Below are 26,278 nucleotides of genomic sequence, written 5' to 3' on the forward strand. Positions count from 1 at the left end.
AAGGAGATCGCAAGTTCAAATCCATGTCCATGAGGGTGTCGCTGTCCGTTTGTGTGTAAATTATTTTTATTGTTCAGCACAGCGTGTAAGCAGGTTACAAACAACAACAGATGACATTCAGGAAGAAAAAACAAAATAAAAATATTGTTATGCTATCGCAGAACCGTTAAAGTCGGGAAATTCGTTGTGAAATGTTTGCGTTTGTTCCTATATGCGGTGCAGTGTGATGCTCTATAATCGGTGATACAGTCAATGCTAAAAAACCTGCTTCATAAATATGTGATATTTGATTGCTTTGTCTGAACATTGATCAGTAAGAGCGCAGAAAACTCCCCGGCAGCCATCTTAGTTGTCCCAACGGCTATCACAACAAGCCCGCACCAGGAAGTGTCCGATCTATCGGTTGTACTTCTAGGGTCAACTCTTTCAGTCAAACTACCTTCAAAGAGCGGTTAGAGGTAACGTACGCGTCTTCTCAATTTTATATTTGTATTTAAATAGTTCGCTTTAGGTATATTTACTGACACGGGTCGTGTTGGTTAACTGCAGACGTGTGTAAGCGTCAACTTAAAACTTGCGCCTATGCGAAAAAGCTCGGAAAGTCTGCGTTCCTCTTTGAATGGCAGACCAGTGTTGTTAGCGCTAACTGGCAAACCAGTGGCAAGCTAGCTAGCGTTAGCCTGCTCAAGACGCTTGGTAGTTTGTTATTATTGTTCAGCTGTGTGCGTAGACTTTAAGTTAACGATGCTAAATATTATACGCACGGTTCCGGCCCACACGCTAAAGCAGATGTGGCATTTTAATCGGGTGATCGGATGCTTGTGGGCTTGAATGGCGCTAGTTAGCTTAGCTAGCGGCCTTAGCGTTAGCCAGTGTGAGCTAAAACTTCAGTGATTCCCGTAAAGTAATAGTTTTCCAACCTTTGTGTTATAGTCAAAGTGGCTTCTAAAAATAATTTTTAGAGATACGTATATTAGTCTACTTGTTAGGTTGGTTATTTTGGGGGGTATGTGGTCATCTGTTGAACGTGTCTGACTCTTCACGTAGCTTGTGATCGTTTAATTTCAGGGATTATAGTTGTGTTATCTCCCGCTGCTAATCAAACTAGCATTAGTTCCACGTGATATATCATCTTCCCCTTCATTCATTGCTTCTGGTTTGCTTCATAAATTTAATCCAGGAACGTCAGTGCAAGGAGTGCCTGCTAAGACCACCCAGTACACCAAGATGGACTCGGATATTTTGAACATTGAGGACATAGTGATGGGAAGGGGCTTGCCAGATCCCCCTCCAGAAGTTCCGCCCGAAAAGCCAGCGGAGCCGTACAAACCCAAAACTCTGAATGGACCCCCAGTACCACCTGTTCAGTCCTGTAAGTGGATCACACCAGTGTGACAAAATGTTAAGCTTGTCTCCTGTGGTCTTTCTGAGCGTCTCCTGTCCTTTCAGACCAGCATGAAAACCTGCAGTGTTTCCAGTGCTTCATCACGTTCTGCAGTGCCAAAGCCAAGGAAAGGCACATGAAAAAGAGCCACCGGGAAGAGTATAAGCAACAGCTTCAGCAGGTATGGTTTGTGCATATCTGGCATTTTTAGCTAGAAATTATGATCAGATTTTTTTTTAAATCCTTGTCTGTCTGACGTGTTTTCATGAGCACGGTCTGTCATTATCCGTTATAAACATCAGAGTCATTGTATGAAAATGTGTAATGCTGATCAAGCAGGTTCCTGTATTTTTGGCACAGTTTTTCTCCATTAATTTGCACAAAGTAGGTCTAAATACACAAAATTTAATAGAATCAGATCTTTTATTGTTTATATTAGTGTTTGGTACGAACTTCATCGACCCCAATAAAGTTCCACATTATCTCTCCAAACAGCGGCATGCATGAACACCTGTTGCCGTATTCTCAACCCAGCAGAAAGGAACACGTCCCCAAGCCTAAAGATTACCGTTGCTATATAAATACTGGAATAGCAGCTTGACTATTAAAATACAGCAGCCAGAATGACAGTCAGAAACTAGGAAGCAAGCACGGCCTTATAAACTCACATCATTCCTGACACTGACTCAGCCAGCGGTGACGCAGATGAGGCAACCTCCGAACAAATGTTTCTTAGAGTGACTCCAAACATATCCACAGATATTATCCTGAATAATTATTCTGTTATTGTCCTCAGAGTCTTTTTCCTTCTTTCCTTTTGCCACGTGTACAGGTGTTATTACAGACGCACTTTTGTTCCCGCAACATATGGTTTTGAAACCATAGCCAGATTTATAACGGGCTTGACAGGCTTTTCAATTTCATCTTCGTCAATTTCCAACGGCCCTGTATTTAAAGTGGTTCAAAGACACTGAACCGTTTGACACCATCTTCAGTAGCTAAAAGATAAACCCTGTGATGTAGTCAATGCAAATGGAGACTCGCTAGTTAGCAACCTAGGTTGATATTACTAAAAATAAACATCTTAAATTTTTGACTTTAGGTTGATTTTGATTTTAATATCTGATTTAAGCAAACATGGTTTCTCTAATATAGTTCGCAGTACCAGGTACAAACTATGCACATTTCATTTCTCCTTTAACTGCTCTAACTTTAGCTTCTTTTTTTCTTTCTTATCTCTTTGCAGGGAAACACATTGTTTACATGCTACGTTTGCGACCGCACATTTCTGTCATCTGAGGAACTGACGCAGCACCAGCCAACACACAGCAAGGATGACAAGCCCTTCAAATGTGTTCATTGCAAGGAGAGCTTTAAAACGTTCTCTGAAGTGAGTGGAATTGCTGGAAGTAATGTAGTAGAGTATTAAAACAACACAGTAAATCTCGCCTGTAGAAACGTGGCCAATGTTAAATGGCGTTTCTAACGTTTTTTGTTTAACTTTTCACCTTTCGCATTTGTAGCTCACATCCCATAGAAGACAAGTGTGTCCAGAAAAACAGATGGTTTGCAAAGATTGCAATGAAACCTTCCGCAGTGCTGGGCTGCTGCGTGCTCATCGCCTCAGCCAGCATCCACGTCCAGATGTAGAGGTTGGAGAACAGCTGGAGGACACCACAAAAACCCATCGCTGCAAGAAGTGCGGTCAGGGATTTGAAGCGGAATCAGACCTGGTGGCGCACCAGGAGAAGTACCCTGAAGGTCAGCAGTGCAATGGCAGCACTTCGTCCGTCAAGAAACGCGGGCGGCCTTCCAAAGCTGAAGAAGCAGCAGCGGTCGCTGAGAAAAAGGGAAAGCGGAAAAAGAAGGACGAGCCAGAGGTGTCTGAGGAGGAGGCGGCAAAGGCCGGCGGTGCATCAGAGTCGGCGGCAGTCCCCGCGGAAGAAAAGGGAAAAGCGGCTGTAGCAAAGCGCGGGCGTCCCGCTAAAGTGGCACCAAAATCGGAAACGGAAGATAAAAAAATTCCAGAGGATGACAGTCAAGCTCCGGCAAAAGAGAAGAAACCCAAAGTGGATCCTGCTCCAGCCCGTCAGCACCCCTGTCCAGAATGTGACCTCGCATTCTCCAACTTGATTCAGCTCCGCGCCCACAAGAAGGAGAAACACGCTCCGCGGAAAGCCCATCCCTGTGAAGAATGTGAAGAGAGCTTTGCCCGTCCTGAGCAGCTGGACGCCCACATGTCGCGGGCTCACGCCGTCGGCCGCTTCGCCTGCCCCACCTGCGGGAAGAGCTTCGGCCGCGAGCGCACCTTGAATGCTCACCAGAAAAGCCACGCGGAGGAGAAGCCTGAAAACCCAAGTGCGAAGAGATAATTGAGACATAGGGAAGTTTTTGAAGATTTTAGTAATGAATTGTCCTTTTTTTAACTTTGGAAATGTCGTACTCCAAAATGAATTTGGTATGATTTTTGAGGAAGACGTTTTAGCAAGTTTTGGATTTAAAGTTGAGTTTGATCATGAGCTGTTGAAATTTGGACAAGCAGACGCATCTCCTAAATTAACTAACCAAATGTTAAATCCATCTATTACACTATTTGTCACAGTATATAGTTTATTTGTAAAAACAGATACCGTTTTGATTAACTTTTTAATGATTTCCTTTTTTTTTTTTTAGCGTGAAATGCGTGTGAATTTATTACTTGGTGTCTTGAGGTGTTCAACTCATTTTGTGGTTTAAAAGTTGGTTTTTTTTAATGTTTTTATTTTCCCCCTCTCTTGTTTTTCCAATACTGATTGGGTAAGTACATACTTTGAAGTAAATTAGATACCTAGTAGAAATACTTTGTTGGAATGTGTAGACAGTCTGTCAAAAGAAATGTGTTCTGTACAGCTTCTGGTTCATATTGTGCATTTTTACACTGAATATGTTGATTGTTACTTTCTAAATTAAATCTCGTTGCAGATGAATTTTAAAATAACTTCTTTATGTTCTGCTAAAGATTTATTTTGGCTAAGTGCTCCTCATTCAATGCGGAGTGGTCGGCATGTGGGCGGAAAAGATCCACTATAATCATGATTTGTCTTATGCTAAAATGTACTCCTTTATTTTTTCACTCATTAAAACAGTATGTCATGTCTTAGACATTTCTTAAACGGGACTCGTGGCTCTTTAATGTCTTGGAGTCCCTTAAGGAATCGTGTATATCGTGTTAGTCTCTCTGATTGGATTGTTTTCTTTACCCGCTGCAGCGTGTCTGGACACTTCAAAAAATGTAATAAATCATGCTATCCCAAGGGAGGCTGCTGAAGAAACAATCTGACTTTTGGTCTTTGTTCTCACTAATAATTCAACAACCTGAATAGGACACACAGGATATCATACGGTGATGGTACTGATCAAGTGTCATGAGAGGCCATAAATGTTTCTTACATCACTATTCCAATAACTTGAATATTGCGCATTTTCTAAGATCTCCATATCCTGTGTTATAGACATTATTTTTGTTAAATTATATTATTTTGATAAATTATATATGAAATCTTACATATGCTGCTTATTTCAATTAAATGTTTCATGTTACTATTAGTACTAAGTGCTATTTAACCCACAGCCTATATGATTGGTTTAGAAAATATGTGGCACCTGTACATATACAACGTAGTTACAGCTGACAGTACATTACCACCACAATAATAACAACGAAATTAATATACTTTGTTGAAAATTAGAGCACAGAAGTCCAAAAATGATTACATTCATAGGCTAAAAGCATAAAAATTGCACTATTTGAAGCTGAAACACTATTATTTTATCAGTTTTATTCATGCACTTACAAGACAGGTCATTAGGTACACCAGTGAAAACGAATCCTTTTTTTTTTTACTTTTTATTTTGCCACTTTCAAGTAACAGTTACAAACAACAACACAAAATTAAAAACAGTAACATACTGGGGGAGGTGTTCCACGTTCTTGTTCTTTTTTTAAGTCCGTTGTGGCCGGGATTTGATCTAGTTCTGCCATTTTTGTTCAAAATCCCCTTCTCTAACTATCAAGCGAGAAGTCAAATTTTCCATGGTAGATACACCGCCTGGCCAAAAAAAAAAAAAAAAAGTCACCACCTGGATTTAACTAAGCAAATAGGCAGGAGCCTCCTATTGGATAATTACTGCATGGGTGATTATCTTTCAGCTGGAAACATTTTCTAAGATCTCCATATCCTGTATTATAGACATTATTTTTGTTAAATTATATTATTTTGATAAATTATATATGAAATCTTACATATGCTGCTTATTTCAATTAAATGTTTCATGTTACTATTAGTACTAAGTGCTATTTAACCCACAGCCTATACGATTGGTTTAGAAAATATGTGGCACCTGCAATATGCAACGCTGACAGTACATAACCACCACAATAATAACAACGAAATGAATATACTTTGTTGAAAATTAGAGCACAGAAGCCCAAAAATGATTACATTCATAGGCTAAAAGCATAAAAATTGCACTATTTGAAGCTGAAACACTATTATTTTATCAGTTTTATTCATGCACTTTCAAGACAGGTCATTAGGTACACCAGTGAAAACAAATCCTTTTTTTTTTTACTTTTTATTTTGCCACTTTCAAGTAACAGTTACAAACAACAACACAAAATTAAAAACAGTAACATACTGGGGGAGGTGTTCCACGTTCTTGTTCTTTTTTTAAGTCTGTTGTGGCCGGGATTTGATCTAGTTCTGCCATTTTTGTTCAAAATCCCCTTCTCTAACTATCAAGCGAGAAGTCAATTTCTCCATGGTAGATACACCGCCTGGCCAAAAAAAAAAAAAAAAAGTCACCACCTGGATTTAACTAAGCAAATAGGCAGGAGCCTCCTATTGGATAATTACTGCATGGGTGATTATCTTTCAGCTGGAAACAAGTTATTTAATCCCAACTGATGCAATGAGTAGCTTCTCATTTCTTAACCGACCATGTTGAAAGACACATCCTGTGGTTGTGGAAAAGATGTTAGTCTGTTTGAGAAGGGTCAAATCATTGGCATGCATCAAGCAGAGAAAACATCTAAGGAGATTGAAGAAACTACTAAAACTGGGTTAAGAACTGACCACCACAGAGTCCAGACCTTAACCCCACTGAGAATCTTTGGGATGAGCTGGAGAAGGCTTCACACAGTGGTCAGACTCTCCCATCATCAACACAAGATTCTGGTGAAGCTGCAGAAGCTTATCGAAACAGCGAACATGTGCTGTAATCAAAGCTAAAGGCGAAATACCAGGGTGCGACCATTTTGTTTTGGTGGCGACTTTTTTTTTTTTTGGCCAGGCAGTGTATTTCCTCATCAATGTCCAACCATTGTCTTGGCCTTGGAGGGGGTTTGCTTTTCAGCCAGTTCCTTGTTAAGGCCTTTTTGGTAGCAATTGTCAATATTTTACAGAGTTAAGTGACTTTCTTTTCATTTACTTCACCAGGTATAAGTCCCAGATATACAGCCTGCGGATCACTGGGTGCTTTTAGGTTTAAAATTTCCTCCATTATTTGGATGACATTGTTCCAAAATGACTGTATTCTTACGCATGACCAAAAGATATGGGAGTGATTGAGGTCTACGCGTCCACACCCTCTCCTACATGTCTGTTGTGAAAACAAATCCATTTTAATACGACAGCCTTGAGCTAAACCCTCCTTCACGACTGATATAATGTTCAGTTGATGTTGGAACAGCATAAGACAGGTGGTAATTCATGATCATTTTGGAGGATGTAGTTTGTTTAACTCAACTGAATTAAGCACGTAAGCGTTTCTGTTATTTAGCCCAGACCACAGACTAAAGTGGGGTTTTCAAAATAATGCCGTTCAATTCAGTAACACTACAGAGCGTACAAAATGTAAACACTGTTGTACCAACAGCTTTCTCGGCTGTTTTAAACAAAGCCAAGTGAGGGCATGTTATTACATTATTCTTATAACGTGTCATCCACATGTTAACATGCGCTGCTGGTTATGAAGTGTAGTACCACTCCAGGACACTGGGTGTGCCAGAGCAACCATGTGGATCCCCCCTCCTCCACCTGGTGCTTCGTTTGTTTTCCTTTTTTTTTGTCCTTTATACATCGACGATTGTCATCGGGTGAGGTATGTTTATAGCTCTCTAACTTATAGTTGTGTCTTTATTTGTGCTGCGTGTGTTTGGTTTTGGCATGTAAACTGCGGGTCTAATTCATTCTGTGAAATATATACAAAAAAAAGAAAGGCTAGCATCGAAGGTAAAGCGTGAGAAGCCGAGCTGTGCTCTTATCAGTTCCTCCGGCCAGGTGTGCACTACAATACAAGGTGTGTCATGAAGGAATCTCCATGAAGATTACAAGGAAGAATTAAAGGAATAACCAGGTGAACTGTTAGATAGATGCACTCGCTCGACAGGTAAGGTGTAATAGATGTATTTATTAATAAGCAAACTTTTTAAATGATAACTCCTTTAACTCCTGAACATCTGCTCCTCTCTTTGTTTTTCTGACCACCCTTGACTCGTCAGGCAGCAGCAGCCATGTCCATTGAATACACCATTGACATCCAGCTAACAGAGCTGGGGTTTCCGGACATCCTGCAGTCGCAGCAGACTCAGATCAGAGATGGAAAAGAAGCAGCAAAGCAGAGCGCTGAGGTTTCAGTGGGATCCACTCTGCCCGACAAAGCACCGTGTAAACCGCTAAATCCTGCACGAGATGAACAGGCTGTGGACAGGGATGCTCCCGCGGCGCTCTCAGAAGCCACACTAAACCGTCCCGCTCCTGGACCTGAAACCACAGGCGTCCCTCAGCTGACTGCTGAGCAGGGGGAAGGTGGGCCGGGAGCCGGGGGAGGTGTTGTGCAAGAGGAGTCAGCAGAGACGCTGCAGGACGAGGAGGACGACTCGGATGACAGTGAAGTTTCAGGGGTGTATGAGGAAGAGGAGGTTGACGATGAAGACGAAGAAGATGAAGGGCCAAGCGATGGTATGAGTGGAAAAACAAGTTCATGTCTTTATTGAAGCCATTATACATTCACGTAGGTTTGTCGGTATAGTAACACGTGGGAGGTGAAAGTCATTCAGACTTTGTAGTGGAGAGGAAATTATTACTCATTTCCTCTCGGGATATTAATACAAAACAACCAGGGCTAATATAAGTGGTAAAGTGAAAGGCGTGACGTGATATTCAAGACTTTCCTTATCAAATCTGATGCAAAGATCAAAACCTACAGTGGTTTATATTATTGTTTGGCTCAATTTTGTAAGAGAACCACTATAAACACGATAAGGAAACATGCTAAATATATCTTTAGCTGCACTTCTGCGTAGTGAAAGTTGTGAGATGGATAATGCATCTGTGATTTTTTTAAAAATTCAATTCAGATTTATTTATATAGCGTCAATAACAATACAAATTGTCTTATGACGCTTTACAACATCCGGTCTGAAACCCGGCCTGAAAGCCCCAGAGCAAGCCCGAAGGCGACGGTGGCAGGGGAGAACTCCCTTTTAACAGGAAGAAACGTTGAGCAGAACCCAGCTCATATGGAGGGACCCATCTGCCTAAGGCCAGCCGGGTACAGACAGAAAAGAGAGAACAGAGAACAGCAGTCACAGATAGCTCATAGATACATACATCTGACTAAAGCGTATGCCATACATGCCTTTTCAATCCTCATCTATTCCCTCTCTTTTCCCCGCAGGTCCCGGTCTTTCAGGTGACTACCGCTGCAGTGTCTGTGATCTCCATCTGCCCTCCAAATTCAAGCTCCAGGACCACATGAACCTGCACACAGGAGCGCGCCCCTACTGCTGCGCCGAATGTGGCAAGCGCTTCTGCCAGATCTACAGCTACCGCATCCACCTGCGCACGCACGCCCAGACCAAAGTGGACCCTTTCAAGTGTCGCGTCTGTCTGTGGGGCTTTACGTCACAGGAGGAGCTGAAGGACCACCTGTCAAAAATGCACCTGGAGGATGAATTTTACGAGTGTGACCTGTGCAAACGCGTGTTCACGTGCCTGAAGAAATGTCAAACCCATGTGCAGTTACACAAATACATGAACACTTTAGTGTGCAACGTATGTAGCCGCAGTTTCTCCTCTCAGAAATCCCTCGCGCGCCACAGCAAGAAGGCGTGTCATCACACTTTTAAATGCACGGACTGCGCGAGGGTCTTCACCAAGAAGAATGCTCTCCTAAAACACAGCTTCTCCCATCTCGGGTTGCTGCCTTACACCTGCGTACGATGCCGCTGCCACTTCCGTCTGGCCAGGCTTTATCGCCAGCACAAGTGTGTGCCCGAGCGCATTCACTGTGTGGCGTGCCTGAGGGAATTTCTCAGCCAGGAGGAGTTCCAGCAGCACAAAAAGGACACGGGCTGCTGGGGCAATCAGGAGCGTAGCGACGCAACAGACGAGATCAGGTGCTTGGAGTGCGGGGAGAGGTTTTACACTACCGACGAGCTGAAGAAACACGCCGGGGCTCACCAGAGGGTGCTGAAATGTGCCGAGTGCGGAAAGGGCTTCCGGTCGGCCCTGCTGCTAATGTCCCACATGGGCGGTCATGCCGGCCAGTCGCCCTGCCTTTGTCAGAGCTGTGGACTTGGCTTTCCCCATCAGCAGAACTACGACAGTCACCTCAAGACCTGCGGACAAACGCCTCAGCCTGCGGTGAGTGTGGGACATCATGGTGCCTTTTTTAGTTTTGAAGCAGGAAATCCTTTTCTGCTGCCGCATTTACATTCTTCTAAAACATACCGTGCAGGTTTCCTAACTTCCAGGAAGATGCTGAATCCCCTTGGTTTGAAAATCATGACGTTTTGAAAATTAGTCGAGCTAGGTTACTAGCTGCCATATATCAGAGTCACTCGTCCTGGTGATCATTTTAAATGCATTAGGATACCCTAAGAGTTTCTAGAGATTTTTTTTTTAATAAAGAAAGGCACAAAATTCATGTTCACAAGTAAATTACTATGAAATATACACAGAACACTGTTCACATGTATCCCTGCATGCATGATCATAGCAGTGTCAAGGTTTCTGTTTAGGTGTCTTCACATCTCAGCCGCTCATTTCTGTGCCAAATAATATCAATAATAAATCATCTAAAACCCCGATCAGGTTAAAAGTGCATTAGTTTTGGGTTTAATGGGAGTTCTGGTGGTTTGTGATCTGTATGTAGATTGTGTTTACATCCTGTCTTGCAGGCTATCAGATCCAGATCCAGGTTAGGGTCTTATCCGGGTGTTTGGTACTGGGATACAGTGTTCACATTATCAGTAGCCACAATCCTCGTGCACATGTGAATGCATTCAGTATCCTAGTTTCTATTAGAGGACTCATACTTACCGTACAAACATAACATTGGCATCAATTTTCTCATGTAACTGTAAATATTTCATGCCACATTTTTTCTTTGTATAGCCAGATAAATGACCGTGATGTTTTCCTTGTGTTTCTCCTTTTAGAGTGCAGCCAAGAAACGGACGACCTTGACGAGCCCTCCGCCCGAGACAAAAAGGCTCAAAGCCAAACCGAACCCACCAAATGTAGGGAAAGCAAGCACACTCCGCATTCCTGCTGCTGTAAACAAAGCTGCTGCACCAGTGAAGGACTCGGTGACAAAGGCTGTACCCTTTGGCTCTGGTCAGTCAGACGGTTTATGGAAGCTCACCCTCAACAAACAGCCTCCTCCTGGTGTTAAACTTGTCGTGTTTGTTCCTGTCTGCCAAACTCAGCAGACTGGGCTTACACTCCCCTCTGCAGTCCCACAGACGGTGCCCCTTCCAAATATGCAAGCACCGTCTGTTTCAGGTAACCGACAGCTCGGTGTGAATGGTGTTTTTGGAGTGCCGCTGGATTCGTTAACTGGGATTCACCAGGATCCAGAAGCACCTCTGGATTTGTCTAAGAAATCCAACCCGTCTGAATCTGCAATAACCAACATTCCTAGTCTTCCTATTAAAAGTGAACCAGAAGAACTTGAAATCTCATGACAGGCTAAGGGTACTTTAAGAAAAGAATAAAAAAAAAAAATTAAAATACTAAAAACTAGGAAATAAAGCAGTCTGAAATGAACCTCACGGTTCTCTTCTCTCTTAATGAATGTGACGAAAGACGATGAAAGACGGAGCTTCAGACGGAGCTTCAGACACCTGGTCATGTTTTTGATTTGCAGTGATCAAGGCGACTGACAGACAGAAGAAACAAAAATAAATTTGGATGGAAGTTGACATTTCAACCCCTGACTCCTTTGATATGGAGAGTAAAGTAAAAGTAGGGCACAAAATGAGAAAATGAACCTCGGTCTGAGATCACATTCCCTACTCTGCCAAGCAACACATTGTATTTTGCTGTACCTGTAGCCAAAAATGTAGGAGATATAATACAGACACAATGACTATATAGACTAATGAATACTGCAAACATTTCCATCTAATTCATGCACTGGCCATCATAGAGATTAATGACGAGGCACGATTTCTCTTTAACTATCACTTCTTTTTTTCCACTATTATGAATAAACTGTTTAAGTGTCTGCTGTTATTTGTGTTTTATTTACACAAACCATTCCAACGTTCTTGTTTACTAAGGTTTTTATTTGTTTTTCAGTCTTTGTGGGGTTTGTTGGTTGGAGCTGCCGGAGCAATATGAGCGGTAATGAAGCCTATGCAACGTTGTGCGGGATTGTATTATGTTAAACGAAAAAAAAAAAAAAAAAAAAAAGTTATTTGGGATGATTTACATTTGCTGAAACCATACAGTATCCAGGTTTTCTTTGGTGTTTTTGTAAAGGAGAATAAAGATTTGGCTTCAGTATTTTGTCGTTTGTCGTATTATATTGCTTTGTCTATGTAGTTTTCAGTTCAGGACTGTTTGTTTTCACTAGTGTACCCAATGAACTGGCTTAACTTTTAATACAGACTCTAGCTCTTATGGCGCAGGGAATTTGTTTCTAATATTAACATACTTCTTGATTGTTTTTATCAAAGAAATTATAATTTAATGGATGAGGATGAACATTTTTTTTTTCAGCTGAAAATAGTTGGTGTGATTTCTCTCTGTTTCCATAACAACCACAAATTTAGAGTCAAATATATACAGAACAGCTAAATGTAATAGTTTAGCAAATATCATATTCTTACATGAAAATTAGATTCATCTCAATTTTTCTAAAAATCCTAAGTTTACACTATTTCATAAAAAATACAAAAAAGCTTTGTAAAAAAAAAAGGAAAATGGGATCGAGACGAAAAGGACTACAATTCCGGTCACGTGATTCACAAACCCGGAAATACAACGTCTGGTGACGGGATGTTTTAAGTGGGCTACATGGAGGGGCGACAGTCGCTATGTGATGGTATTGCAGACGTGTTAGTTTTCTTAGTTTTATTTTACTAGTTGCCCTCGTTGCTCTGAGCTGACCTGTCCGACTTTACTGAAACCGTTTCCGTGAAGCCGAGTCGTCGAGTTGCCGCCGGCGGCTCCGTTTGTTTGAATTCATGGACAAAGACAAGTGTGGCGACATTGTAAGTTAGCGACCCTGTTATTTGATTTAACCAAAACGTTGCATTGTTGTGTTTTGGGAGTTTTTTTTTTTTTTTTTTTTTTTAATTTTTCTCCAGCTTGAACTAATTTCCAGTAAACTGTAACCTGAACAGTTTTCGTAGAGCTTCTCCATTTACGCTTCATGTACTTCTCGCAGCCTGGTCAGTGCTCCTGGATGGAGATGCATCAGTTCATCGGTGATCTCATTTCATCTGGAAACGCCTCCAAAAGCCAGCAAGATGTGGTGAAGTCAGCGTGGGGCGTGGCTGCTGCTGCTGCTGGTGGAGGTGGTGGTGGTGGTGGTGGTGTTGCAGCCTCTCTGGGGTTCAAGTCTGCCACACTGGAAGCCCTTCAGGTACCCCGACCTGCCCAGGACAAGGCAGGGGCAGACCCAGGCAGGCATGTCCAGTCTGGGGCGTCGCAGAGGAAGGCGGGAGACCGAGACAGAAGAGAGGGCGGGAGCTCAGACGTGCACCATGCCTGCACCTGCCCTGGCTGCCCTTACTCCAGCACCTTCGAGACTTTGACCCCCAGACAGTCTGCATCCTCGCAGCCGCACTCGGACGCAGCGTGCCACCCCAAAGATCTCAGCAGCACCGGTCTAGCGAGCCTCAGCATGTGCTTGCCGGACACCACCGTACCAAGCAGCACCACCACGTCGGAGCTGGAGACCGGCCGACAGCAGGGCGAAAGCGCGGACAGAGGAACTCGGGCACAAGGGCAAAACTCCGACGCTCCTCCCTCCAAAGCGTCCTCTGGGTCTTTTTCTCACCTCCCCGTGTTTCCCTGCCTGTGTGTCCACCGCGGCCTGCAAACCTGCACCCAGCTGCTGAGCCAGCAGGAGGGCACCGACTCCCCGCTTTCTCACACCCACGCCCATCATCACTTTCACCACCACCACTGCCCGTTGACGTCCTGTTTGTCCTGCCGCCAGCTCGCCCACTCGCACTCGCCGCAGCTCTCCGGTCCCTTTCCCTGCTTGTCCTGCTCCTTGCCCGCCTGTGCTCAGGTGTGCCACCAACAGCACAGGCAAACGCAGCAGCAGCAGCAGCAGGAGGAGAGGGGCAGGACGTCCGCGACGCTGCTCTCGCTGCACCCCTGCATGCACTGCTCTGCTTCTTTCACCCGGCCGTCCCAGTTGCTGCAGCACCAGCGCTCCGAGCACGCCCACAAGCAGTCCGGCTTCTTGTGCACGGAGTGCGGTAGGGCCTTCAACTCGCACAGCAACCTCCGCATACACCTTAACGTCCACACTGGTGCCCGGCCCTACACCTGCTCAGACTGCGGGAAGAGCTTTAGTCAGTCGGGAGCTCTGAAGATCCACAGGCGGATCCACACTGGCGAGAGGCCGTATTCCTGCGGCTTCTGCGGCAGGGGGTTCCCCCACCTAGCGGGCGTCCGCGCCCACCAGAGGACCCACACAGGAGAAAAACCCTACCGCTGCAGCCAGTGTGGGAAGTGTTTCACCCAGTCGGGAGCTCTGAAGATCCACACGCGCATCCACACGGGAGAGAGGCCCTTCATGTGCAGCCTGTGCGGGAAAGCCTTCTCCAACCGCTCTGGGATCCGCTTCCACTACCGCACGGTCCACGGGCTGGGTCCCGAACACACCGGGGAGGCAGGAGCCGGGGGCGTGTATCGAGGGCCCGCAGGTCGTGGCTGTCCGCCTGGTCGTCCCAGGACTTCACCTTCGACCAGCGCTGGGCTGAACATGCCGAACAACCCAGATGACAACTCGCACGCGGCCTCGAATTCCCGAGATTCGTCAGAGTTGAGTGCCGCTCACCCCGGCTCCACGGTCCTCGGTGGGAACGAGCACAAATCTCAGTCAGAAGGGGCAAACCCAGGCAGCCACAGAGAGGGACTTCTGTACGCGTGTGAAGACTGCGGCCTGCGTTTTAAAGATGCCCCGTCCAGGAACAGACACCAGACTCTGGTGCATTACTCACATGAGGGGAGAGAGGAGGAGGAGGAGGAGGAGGAGGAGGAGGTGGAGGGGCAGAGCACAAATGAGAGGGGCCAAGATAAATAATTGTCGGTAAAGATCAACAGGCTGACTATCCAGGCTGTAGAGAGTAAATGACATCTTACGCGCTGAAACTGTTTGTGTAGAATATAGTTTTTAGTCAAACATTACTCTTGTTAAATCAGAAAGTCTTTGATATCGCACTTCTTCTTTTTGAGCAACTGTAATAACTCCTTTCCTTTGTGCAGATGTGTCCCTTTCTACATGTCGTGTCGTACATGTAAGTCCGACTTAGCATAACTCAAAGCACTTGCACCAACACACACAAAGTCAGCTGGTATTTTTGTTAATAGAACTGATTTATTGTGCCTTATTCAGCGGTGGAAGAGGTAGTTCCCCTTGTTGTATCGAGCTCATTGATGCCTTCCCACAACTTTTAATTTGAGGGAATTAAGAACTGCCACCTGAGCTTTGTAATAGAGAAAAAAAAAAACTTAAAATTTCAAATCTGTTCTGTATTTCAGTGTGAACAGAAATGTTGTACAAGTTTTAATTATTTAGTAATTTAATCCGTTTAAAATCTGTATTTCCTATACAGAACTCACAGAGAATCCAATGCATTTTGCATAGTATAGAATTATAAGTTTAAAAAAAATAAATAAATAAAAAGGTTTGACGGCCACAATACTGGAAAGGTTCCACGATTTAAACTTCTAAAAAGGAAAAGTCGTCGTCCTCTGGTGCTCAGTTGAGTACAGGACGTCTCTTGCGCAACGACACTGGAGTTAGTTTAATCTCTCGTCCACGTGAAGGATAGTTCATCCTTACCTAACACCACCCTGCCAGCTGTGCCTCCCTGTTGTAGTTCAATCCAATATTTTATTGTTAGCACATGTTGAACTGAAAAACTGATCAGATAATTGTCTGAAGAACCAGCAGATACTTACAACCCCCATCAGTGTTCGTCTGAAGCTCACCAGAGCCACCTAGTGGTTATAAGTAGTCATAACAACACTCTTTGATACTGTGTACCATTTATAGTGCTTCTTAAATGTTTTCTTCTTGTTACAAAAAGTGTTGAAATTATACACGAATACAATATTGTGTGAGGACAAGTAACATATACAGTTTTGTTTTTTTTTATGCATCAACCTGTTAAATACATTTATCAAGCATACATTTCTGTATGTTTTCAGAAAGTGCATTTTGTGATTAAACATCAATAAACAGTATCTCTGAGTTGTATTTACTTTGTGCATCACATGTATAAAAAAAACAAACAAACAAAAATAACGGTACTACTACATACTTCCTGGAAGGAAATATTTGTGTCTGTATGGCTCTCGGATCATTGTGCGCTCTGAGTAGTGTACCCTCATCCTCATCTTTCCACAGTGGTCTGATGACTCCTGAACTTTGAGTCCACCGCTCACTGGAAAGTCAGCATTGGTGCACTCTGGACAGCACTGTCCACTTGAGATCAGTCCTACTGCTCCTCTTATCCCAACACACGTTTTAGAGCCCATATTCCTACATGTCTGTGCTTGTTGCGTTCACAAAGGCTCCTCATATGTGTGCTTCCGTAGTAAAGAGTCACATGACTTGGGCTCCGCGTAGACCACACTGACTGGTCGCGGGCCATTGGTATGTAGAGCAGGAGTGCAGTAGCCATTGAATAGCATCCTGTGTGAAGGGCAGTCATACGGACTGTGGCCGGATGTTGTCCTGGCACCAGAGGACGGCGCTGGAAAACGAGGTCCGTGTGTGTTACTGTGAGCGATCCCTGTCAGAGTTGGTAGGATGGACTCAGGAGGCGGGTCGCTGAACGGGGTGGCATACTCTGGCTCTGGAGGAAGTGGCTCAGCGTACTCTGGTAGATTGCCAGGAGTGTCGTAATGGCTGCAGGTGAAAGGGGTGGTGTATCCCTCATCTGAAGAAGGTCTAAATGTTGACCCAACCTTCTGTCCGACAGCTGTAACAGCAGGCTCAGCATAGTCTGGAAAAATAAAAAAAGAAGCAAAATCACTTTCTATTAATCTGAGATGCACACTGGGACACCACAGGCGTCAGCTAAAATCTTCATCAAATTAATACGACACCTGTACAGTTTAATACAAATCAATGCAAAAGACTATAAATAATACTACAAAGTATATGTCCAGTTGATAGTGATTCTTTTGGACATTAATAACTAATTACACATTAAAAACATTTCAATAGGAGAAAGTCCAGTAAAAAAATAAATAAATCACTAACTATTTGAGTTAACGAATTAACGCATTAATAGCATCTTAAAAATACCTTTAAACACCGTACATTTTTTTAATGAGAGACAAACATTCTGTAATCGTGACCCCGGTCTGGCTGTAGTTTGGGAAATCAGGAAGTGATCAAAGCAATAGTAAGGCTGTGGAAAGCCATAGACATATATACATAGACGCCTCATTGAGCGCTGGACCGTACGTCAACGCCGCCATATTGGAGGAGGCAGCTCTGTCCCGCGAACCAGTACGAGTCAATGGAATGAACTTTATTAAGCGTCTTCTACAAAGTACTATAAGCATTTACACATTCACACACGAACGTATATATTCAGGAAACCGATAGGAACCAAAAATGTCTGATTACATTCTGAGTAGTCAATGTTACAGACGTTGTTTTTGGTTCCTATCAGTCCCCTGAATATATACGTTCGTGTGTGAATATGTAAATGAGAGGCATTAACTTACAGCACTTTGTAGAAGACGCTTAATAAAGTTCACTCCATTGACTCGTATTGGTTTCCGGGACAGAGCTGCCTCCACCAACATGGCGGCAACATTGACGTATCGCAACAACGGGCCAACCCGCTCAATGAGGCGTCTATGTATATATGTCTATGGTGGAAAGCAAGCAGAATGTGAAGTGTGGTTGTAGTAAATAATTTTACCCTACAGAGGGCAGTAATGTGCCCTGTAGCGTCAAAACTGCAAAAAAAAAACTCAAAAGAAGCAGAAACATAAATAAAACTGGTCTTTTGAACAGCAGGTTCCCCTCAAACACCAGATGGTTCCCTTGACAAAAACAAACTTATCTGCAATAATAAAAACAGCATATTTGTACACTCCCATGTTGACATAAGCGTAATAAAAACAAGAAAAATATCCATTCAAAATTAGATTAAATTGTATTCAATCTTAATGTAAGTTGATTAGATGAGTAAGTTATGTAGTTATTAATGTAGAAATTAGCTTTAGAGGCCACAATTGTTTTTTTTTTTTTGTATCAGGCCGTAAACATTACCATTAACAGAATATCGTAGGGGCTCATCAGTATGTTTTAATGAAACAAAAACTAAATTAGTAAAAAAAAAAAACACAACTTGTACAAAAAGGCAGCAGCATTCTTTACAGTGATTGGAAAACTCTTAGCTGCTTGTTTGCGTCTTACGCAGCAGTTTCTGGGAAATGCTGCTGCAGAGCTGTCTGGTCTCCAGCAGTATCTCCTCTATTCACACGGAGGCTGAAGATGTAGCACGAACCAACCAGACTGTACACTTCATCCACGCAGAAGAGGCCGTGGGGTGGGAGGCCTCGAACTTACTCGAGAGCCTACAGGGGGCCTCAGAGGCAGAGCTATTTTAATTAGACGGGCTTTAGAGAGGGCTTTGATTGTCTTAGCATTGGCCCTCTGTCCTGGACTTCTCAGTGAAGGGCCCCCCCCCCCTCGCCTGCCCGGGGGAGGGGATGGGGGAGGCAGAGATGGGACTGGTGGGGGGAGCAGGCTGAGCCGCCTTTATCGAGCTCCAATTAAAGGGTCTCTTTCAGAGAGGCTCCGAGGACCAAAGAAAGGAATGTTTATACTGCGGCTGGGTGATGGGCCGAGCCAGGGGAAAGAATGGACAGCCCGCGGAGAGAGCTGTTTGCCTGTCAGGCCTGGCAGAGGCTGCTCAGGCTGACCACGGAGACCAGAGACTGTTAGAGCGGGAAACGACGGAGGAGGGAAACACATGAGATAACCAGTAAACCCAGAATGGGTAGTGGGGGGAGAAGCAGCAGCTGATAGAATAACAGAGATAAAAAAAAAAAAAAAAAAAAAAGAAAAACCCTGAATTCTCACCGTTGAGAGGGGGGCTAGGTAGAGCGTCATGGACATTTCGCTCCAGTGGGTAGGAGATAAGCTCTGATTGTGAGCAAGGGAGACTCTTTGCCTGGAAACTCTGGCAACCTATTTGAGAAAAAAAAAGAAGCTCACATTCATAGGTGGTCTCTTTAACAGAGAGTTTAAAAAGTATTGGAAATTTTGAGGGCATTTAACTTACTTATGGGTAAGGAGTACTTCATTTGTGAATCTTTTTTCCTGTACCGACAAGAAGATAAACCAGAGTTTCAACATAAGTTTTTTTCATCAGCAAAACAAACATTAAAATGCAGCCTCGCATTACAAGCCATACTATTCTACTGTTAAAATAATATGCTGTCAGTATATTACAATATTTACATTGTCTTTCTGTCAGAGCATGTGCACAGTGTACTAGTACTAGCGTACCGTACCTTCGCTTCCACCACACTCCAGCCAACAAACACGTTCCACACATTATCAGTCCCAAGACCACTCCCACCGCCACGATTACTGGCTGACCGGAGCCTGCAAGAGTGCATGTGTCTGAGTAACTAAACAGTTGAGGAGGTCTGAGGAAGGAATGCAGTTCATTGTAACGTAAATGATGCAGAATGTGAAAATAAAATACACCGTTTTCACTGAAGCATCCCTTCCCAAATACACATAGGCAAATTAGACGGTTATAGAAGTACGTACTTAGTGTCGTTTCCACCACCACTGGGCTGTCTGTAGGGGTGGGAGAAGGGCTTGGCCGCGGTGTCCCCACTTTGACAGGCGGACCTTCTGTCGGCAACAGAGAAGGGAGAAAACTTAACGTCAGAGACGCTCAATGACTCAGGTGACGTTTACTGACGATAAACAGGAGGTCTAGCAGCCAACGCCTACCTCCGGGTGAGCGCGACCTCGGTGAGACCTTAGCAACGGGACAGCCCAGCACCTGGACCTGAGCTGAGGCTGTCCCATGCCAGCTCAGCGGCTGCAGTCGAACAAATCGAGCCACGACAGGAGGAAACATGCTGTTGAGCACCCTGAGGTGTCCATCAGTGTACGAGTGAAACACCTAGGAGACCAAAAACGACCTTGTTAACTTACTCACTAACAACCTAATAAAATCACATCTACAGCGCTACGTGAGCCAACTTCCACGTGAGCTCGGGCACCTGCCTTTCTTTCTTTGCTCAGAGCACCTTTGTACGGCTTCCAGTTCTTTCTGTCCTTGCTGAATAGAAGAATGTAGGATTCTATGTAGTACTCAGCTGATCCCATTGTTATTATTCCTGAGAAAAAAAAGACAAATTTAGGGAATACAGCAAATCATTAAAAACTAAATGATACAGGTTGTATGTTTTTGGTAAAAGAAAATCCCTATAGATTAGATTAGACTACATTTTACACGCAGATGTTAATGCTGACTTTACTTCCTACCTGTGATAGTTCTTCTATCACTGAGCTCCAGCTCCACCCAGGGGCTCGGATCGTTGCTGTCTGCCGTCCACCAGAGCATGCTGTGCTCTTGACCATTTTTATTCATTAAAGATGAGGCGTTTAAACCAGAAACAGCCAGGATGTTGTTGCATTCTGTTCAGAAACCAGAGGAAAAGACTCACGATCAACCCTTTTTTAAAAATTTATTTAAAACACCACAGCATGTCTGTGTGCCTTGTTCAGCGTGTCGTTGCGAATGTCGTGTCTGGGTCCTACCATGGCTGAAAAGCAGCTTCTTTTCTGATAGCGATCCCCTGTTGAAAGAGGACCAATGAAAGGTCAGTGAGTGAAAACAGTCAAATCAAATCAGTTTCACTAAATCAATTTGTATCAGGCTGGCAGAGCTCTGCTTTTTTTTAAAAGTTAAAAGACAAGATGCAATAACAACAAACCCACATTTTAGAAAGGATTCCATTGGCAAAGGTGGATTCATAAAGTGTAAGACTTCTCCCACGATTCACAGTGACGCGACCTCCCAGACTATCAGATATCGATCCAGCGTGGACTGCAGACTTGCACAGAACTGAGGTCTGCGGCGGAGAGGAAACAGTCCACACTCTCAGACATGAGTTTAATCAAAATACAGCTTGGCCGAATGAAATGTGGTGTCCTTACATCTCTGTAGCCCTGGTCAGAGTTCCCCCAAACGTCCCCTGTGACGTTCTTACATCCGGCGGGGCAGTACACGCTGAGGAGAGGCAGAGGAACATTTGAAGTGCAGCTCTGCTAAATCAGACTGCATGGTGGGACATGCAGAAGTCGGTGCTTACCTCAGGTGCTGCGAGCTAAAATGAGATCCTCGCTGTAAACAAGAAATGAGATCTGAAAAAAAAACAACAACATAAAGATTCATTATCTCCACCTTCTTAAAAAAATTACATAGGTGGACTACAACACTATGATCTGGGACTTTTGTCTCTGGCTTACATAACCAACCAGCCATTCACTCAACCACACAACCACAGGTTCTGTCTGAGACAGTCTAGCATGCTCCAAGTGCGCTATATTAGGGGATGAGCGGTCATCGCTGTAGATGTGACTAAGCCCTTTGTTACTGTGACTTTGTCGCAGCACACGGGTACAGTGAATGGTCTCCGTGTGATCTCAGCTAACAGACAGTGGTCTGTGTGTCTGAACACGGGCTCCAGACACTGCTGGATTTCATAAACAACTCAGCAGAAAACAGGAAACTGCGATACATACTGTACAACACCGATTACGTCATGCAGAGAGAAGAAGACAATCTCCAAGTGCAGACTTCACAGGAACACAGGAAGAACCTTAAACTATCAGGAATACAGGATATTGAGACTCCAGTCCATGAATAATTTGGTGTATAATTTGCTTAAGCATAAGAAGAGAAAATTAAAATATGTTGACTGAATAGCACCTCACAGAAGGATGCCATATGGCGACAGAAATGAGCTGGTAGAGAGCTTGAAGTAGTTAACAGAATGATAGAAGTGGGGGTTTGAGGTTTCCAAGTCACTTCAAGTGAGCCTGAGGCCTCACTCCATTCAGCCCGAGAGAAGGAGTCTCCCTCCTGTTTTCCCAGCAAACATGCCAGAGCAAGGACGGCGATGGAGGGTGAATGCTAATAAGCGGCGAGTCATACACTCACATGCTCAGTGATAAATGCTAGAACTACACTAGTGTAAACTTGTACATGGATGAACAGATAGACAGTGATGGACGCAATTCATCTACGTTACTCATTAAAGCTTCACAAGGACTGACGGATGGTAATAAACCAAGACAGAAACCAGCAGGACTTAAATCGGAGCAGATGAATTACCCTCATACCTGGATGCTGGTCTGATGCATAGGAAAGTAGAAACCCTCGGCCAGAACGGTGCGGGCCCGACTTGAATGTTATGGTCACTTCACTGCTTTGAAGCGTAACGTTCTTCTGTGAAGCATCAAGCTTCCCGCACACCGGACCTGTGAGGCACAAAAACACACCTCTGTTGGCAAACCACTTTAGTCATTTAAGAGTACATATATTATTTCCAGTCCTTAGAGGATCTAAGTCAGTCTCCTTCCACTTATGCTCTGCTGTATCATAACCGCCACACGGAAAACCTACATGTAAGGACAGCTACACTGGAGAGCAGAGAAACACAATAAAAGTCATGAGCCAGGCTCTGTGGAATCTGCACAACAGGCAGCCGGGCAGAATTATTTCTATCTCCTGAATCTCTCACCCCTCATTTTGGTGTGTTGTCAAACTCATAGCATGCCCTCAAGACGCGACTTGATACAGCTGGTTGCAAAACGTACACGTGTCAGTTGCGAAATTGCGTTTGCTGTCGGTATGTCAAGGGAATGGCATGAGAGCGGCGGTAATCACACACAGCAGGTATTTCGCTAAAGACGGATGCAGACGCAGGTGAGGCATCATCAGACGCCAACAACCCGCCGGGGGTAAACTCACCCAGACTGGTTGCTCCGTTCTTGTCCGTGATGACTACAGAGCCATTGCCGCAGCCCGGGCTGCTCTCAACGTCGAAATCTCCAAAGAGCAGCCGCAGCGTCCGTCCCTCTGGCACGCGAAGCCTCCACTTACACCAGGTGTTGCTGGGGTAGGTGCCTGGATAGTTCGGAGAGGCTAAGGTGCCGGACTCTGTTCCCAGCAGCGTGTGTCCACAGCCATTACCTGACAACAATACAAGTTTCATAATCTTTATAATCTGTCATTTAACATCAACGTCTCTTCAGATAAACAAAAGGCTGCAACAAATACTTTCATTAGGGATTCATCTTGCAGATCCTTTTTTTTTTCAATCAATTATTTACTCACTTCCATTTGGCATGCTCCTATAGCTGCTTTATGTGGCCATCAATTCATAATGCAAAGTAATCTTACAGCAGACTCAAAAAAAAAACATCTGACAAGCTGGAACATGTGCATTATTGGGATGATCTAATTTCCTTTTTTTAAATGTTTGTCTGTTCATTCAATAATTCACCCATCGGCTGATTGATAGTTTCAGCAGTGCCACGTACTGCAGAGCAAGACATATTTATTTCCAACCCAGCCGGTAGACATCCAAGTACATTATAACTAATGTGACTAACGTTTCAGTTCTAAACAGATGTGAAGTGCGCAGTTTAACCGAAGCCAAGATTACATAACCGCAGGCAGTTTTACCATCAACCGATCTTTTATTATACAGCGAACATATTTTAGGATTTATCGACGCACTATTTCAGGACAGATGAGTAATGCGTCCAATCCGAACATGTTCGGCAGACAACGGCATGTTTATAATCCTCTGGTCATAACTAGGAGATGACACAACCGCCAGAGAGTGTGATGCTCATCTAAGATACTCCCCTAAGATTAAACTGATTCTTATAGCAGTAAAAGCATTTTTGTTTTTTTTAATTTAAACTGTTAATTCATTTATTTTTTTTTTTGACTGTTGATCCATTACATCCTGTGACCTGCGTCTGCGGTGACTAACACTTGAACTAAAACACAAATATTTAGACTGTCCAACATGCCTGTTGCTCACACGATCTAAATGACTCAGTTCCCATCGGTTCCCATCACGGTCATGTCGGAGATGTGTGGGCAGCGCGCTCAGAATTTATCCCCAACATGTCAAGCGGTGACGTGTTCCAAGAATGGTCAAAACTTGAAGAAGGCCCCGGGGGGTCAGTCTAAAGCCTAAACATCATCCCTGTCCTTGTCTTCCATATAAGGCTCCTGGACATTGAAGGAGAAACCACAGGATAACCTTCTGCTCGGTCTGTGTCACACATCCTGCATCACACCGGCCGCTTCCCCACTTCTCCACTTCCCGACAGCTCTTCAGCCTCTAATACCATAAACCCTTGAATGTTGTTGCCCCCCCCCCCTCCCAAGCCCCCAAAGGATTCTCTGGAAATGCCACAGCAACATGCTGTAGCCGTGGGCAACAGAGCGTGGATCTGTCACCTTCCGGTGGGAGGCCACAGAGGCAGCAGCGCCGGGGAAGTTCTGGGTGGCCGGTAATTGTCCCCCTGCCCACTAAACTCTGTCACCTACAGTCTGTATCCTGGCCAGTCTGTTTTAATACTGGAAAAGGTATGTGTTCGGCCTGTTCTGACCAGTTTAGGAACTCAAGAAGTTAAATTAGAAAAACCTGGATCCTGACTGGGTGGCAGGAAAGAAGACAGTCAATCAGACACACCAGCAACATTGTTTTCCACTCGAGGTTTTGCTGGCACGTTCTTACAGGTCCACACTAGCAGACAGGATGTTCACCCTTCCTACCTGTCACTACATTGCCTTATCCCGACGTGTGTTTCAATCACACCATCGCAGCACAGAGATAAACCCCCCCCACACACACTCAAAAAGAAAAACCCTGGCCCCAACAAAGCTTTGGTGTGGTATATTAGCCAAGGGAAAAGTGATTCAGGATAAATAATTGTCCCTCCTGGACTTAATCAACTTCTGATGTGAGCAAACCAAAGGCCCAGACGCTGACAAAAAAAAAAAAAAAAAAAAAGCAGAGATCTGTGGCGTGGCTGGCTGTTGGAGTCATAGTCTGTGGGCCAGGAACTTGTTTTTCTGTTTGCCTCTGTGTTTATATGGTCACCGTGATTCATAATGGGCTTGACTGCTGTGTTGAATAGAAGCCGTGGGAAAGGTGAGCTGATAGTTGGGCTCAGCAGGTAAACACGGACAGAGGACAAGAGTATGTAAAGAATGCTGCCATGATCTCAAAGGCTCGACCTTTGCACCTAGTATGAAATACAGCCTCCCCCCCCGCAGAGCACTAAACACACAGATAGACTAACATATAGGTTTATTGTGGCTCTTATTAAAAATGTAGGACAGACAGCAAAACATGTCAAAGCTGCCTGGACTTACTCGAAGCAGAATACTTGACTGACTTATGGAGACATACAGGTTAATTAGTGATGTGACATCTTAAAACAAACTAAACAGTAAGAGTTAGCACGTTTTATGATAATAACCACCTTAAACATGAGGTATAAATGTGTTTTAAAGCTACTTGGCCATTGTCGTAGTCATGCCAGCACATTTAAAGCGCGTACTTAATAACAAAACTATTTCTTAAGAGTTAAAAAACAACCAGCAATCCATCTGTTTTAGCTGCCTGCCAGCAGCGAGCTAGCAAGATGTCCCAAATCAAGTCTCGCGTCACAACCCTTATCTTATCAATAACAAAATAGGCGTTTTTTTCTTACCCTCCTGGCCGTGAACACCTACGGAACAGACGCTAACAGTGATCCAGAAACCGGCAACGAGAGACTTCACCGCATCTCGGATGTTTTCACACTTTGCAAGCATGATTCCCGGCGCTCAGCGCGAAAAAACTGTAAGGTGCATGCCTCGGTGGCTCTCGAGGTCCTGGGCTGAAATAAAAAGTTAGGGCATAAAGTACAGGATGTTTACTATTGGCCACGAGTCTCAAACTCGACTTCCTATTGGCTCTCCAGGGGTGTCAATCAAAGAATCACAAGCATTCCATTCCCAAATAGGGGAGGGGCTGATCCGTAGGTGTGTGTGCCGATCTGAGATCAGCCGGTGGCACTACTACTGACAATAATAATAATAATAAAAATAATAGTTTACACTCGTCTGAGAAGATGTCAACACTGAACCTGCGTCTAAGATGGCTATATGCGTCTGTACGGCCTATTTAAGAAGTTGGTAATGGTGCGTTCAATGGCCAATATTAAAAAGCAGCACTGTGAAACGTAACGTCCGTGTTGCCCTAGCGACACACCTTACCTCGAAGTGACTGCGAACTCTGCCAC

At 44.1% G+C, this 26,278-nt stretch overlaps 4 protein-coding genes across 5 annotated transcripts; 3 read left to right on the forward strand and 1 right to left on the reverse strand.

Moving 5' to 3' along the window:
• The first annotated feature begins 2 nt into the window (after positions 1 to 2).
• znf576.2 (zinc finger protein 576, tandem duplicate 2) lies at positions 3 to 4,716 on the forward strand. 2 transcript variants are annotated; one of them, XM_084556261.1, is made up of 5 exons: positions 3 to 51; positions 1,181 to 1,372; positions 1,450 to 1,565; positions 2,631 to 2,774; positions 2,908 to 4,716. In XM_084556261.1, exons 2-5 carry the CDS (start codon positions 1,228 to 1,230, stop codon positions 3,754 to 3,756), a joined length of 1,254 nt encoding a protein of 417 aa, XP_084412387.1. In that variant the 5' UTR covers positions 3 to 51; positions 1,181 to 1,227; the 3' UTR covers positions 3,757 to 4,716. The 2 variants fall into 2 exon arrangements, with proteins under 2 accessions (XP_084412387.1, XP_084412386.1); XM_084556260.1 differs by lacking the exon at positions 3 to 51 and adding an exon at positions 84 to 458.
• A 2,601-nt stretch (positions 4,717 to 7,317) lies between these two features.
• Positions 7,318 to 12,396, forward strand: LOC311496482 (uncharacterized protein). The gene is made up of 4 exons (XM_084556358.1): positions 7,318 to 7,813; positions 7,926 to 8,385; positions 9,104 to 10,071; positions 10,869 to 12,396. Exons 2-4 carry the CDS (start codon positions 7,938 to 7,940, stop codon positions 11,394 to 11,396), a joined length of 1,944 nt encoding a protein of 647 aa, XP_084412484.1. The 5' UTR covers positions 7,318 to 7,813; positions 7,926 to 7,937; the 3' UTR covers positions 11,397 to 12,396.
• A 356-nt stretch (positions 12,397 to 12,752) lies between these two features.
• On the forward strand, positions 12,753 to 14,980 carry LOC311496525 (uncharacterized protein; the record flags this gene model as incomplete). Its single annotated transcript, XM_084556412.1, has 2 exons — positions 12,753 to 12,929; positions 13,106 to 14,980. The coding sequence occupies exons 1-2, from the start codon at positions 12,903 to 12,905 to the stop codon at positions 14,978 to 14,980; spliced, it is 1,902 nt and encodes a 633-aa protein (XP_084412538.1). The 5' UTR covers positions 12,753 to 12,902.
• Positions 14,959 to 25,859, reverse strand: LOC311497005 (discoidin, CUB and LCCL domain-containing protein 1). Its single transcript, XM_084557087.1, has 15 exons — positions 25,706 to 25,859; positions 22,935 to 23,156; positions 22,304 to 22,441; positions 21,271 to 21,322; positions 21,116 to 21,188; positions 20,897 to 21,030; positions 20,717 to 20,754; positions 20,441 to 20,593; positions 20,180 to 20,292; positions 19,901 to 20,075; positions 19,712 to 19,798; positions 19,447 to 19,540; positions 19,215 to 19,252; positions 19,013 to 19,120; positions 14,959 to 16,910 (listed from the first exon to the last, which is right to left on the reverse strand). Exons 1-15 carry the CDS (start codon positions 25,806 to 25,808, stop codon positions 16,468 to 16,470), a joined length of 1,971 nt encoding a protein of 656 aa, XP_084413213.1. The 5' UTR covers positions 25,809 to 25,859; the 3' UTR covers positions 14,959 to 16,467.
• Positions 25,860 to 26,278: the final 419 nt, after the last annotated feature.

The sequence above is a fragment of the Chelon labrosus genome (assembly GCF_963514085.1).
Source record: "Chelon labrosus genome assembly, chromosome: 12".
NCBI classification, from domain to species: Eukaryota; Metazoa; Chordata; class Actinopteri; order Mugiliformes; family Mugilidae; genus Chelon; species Chelon labrosus.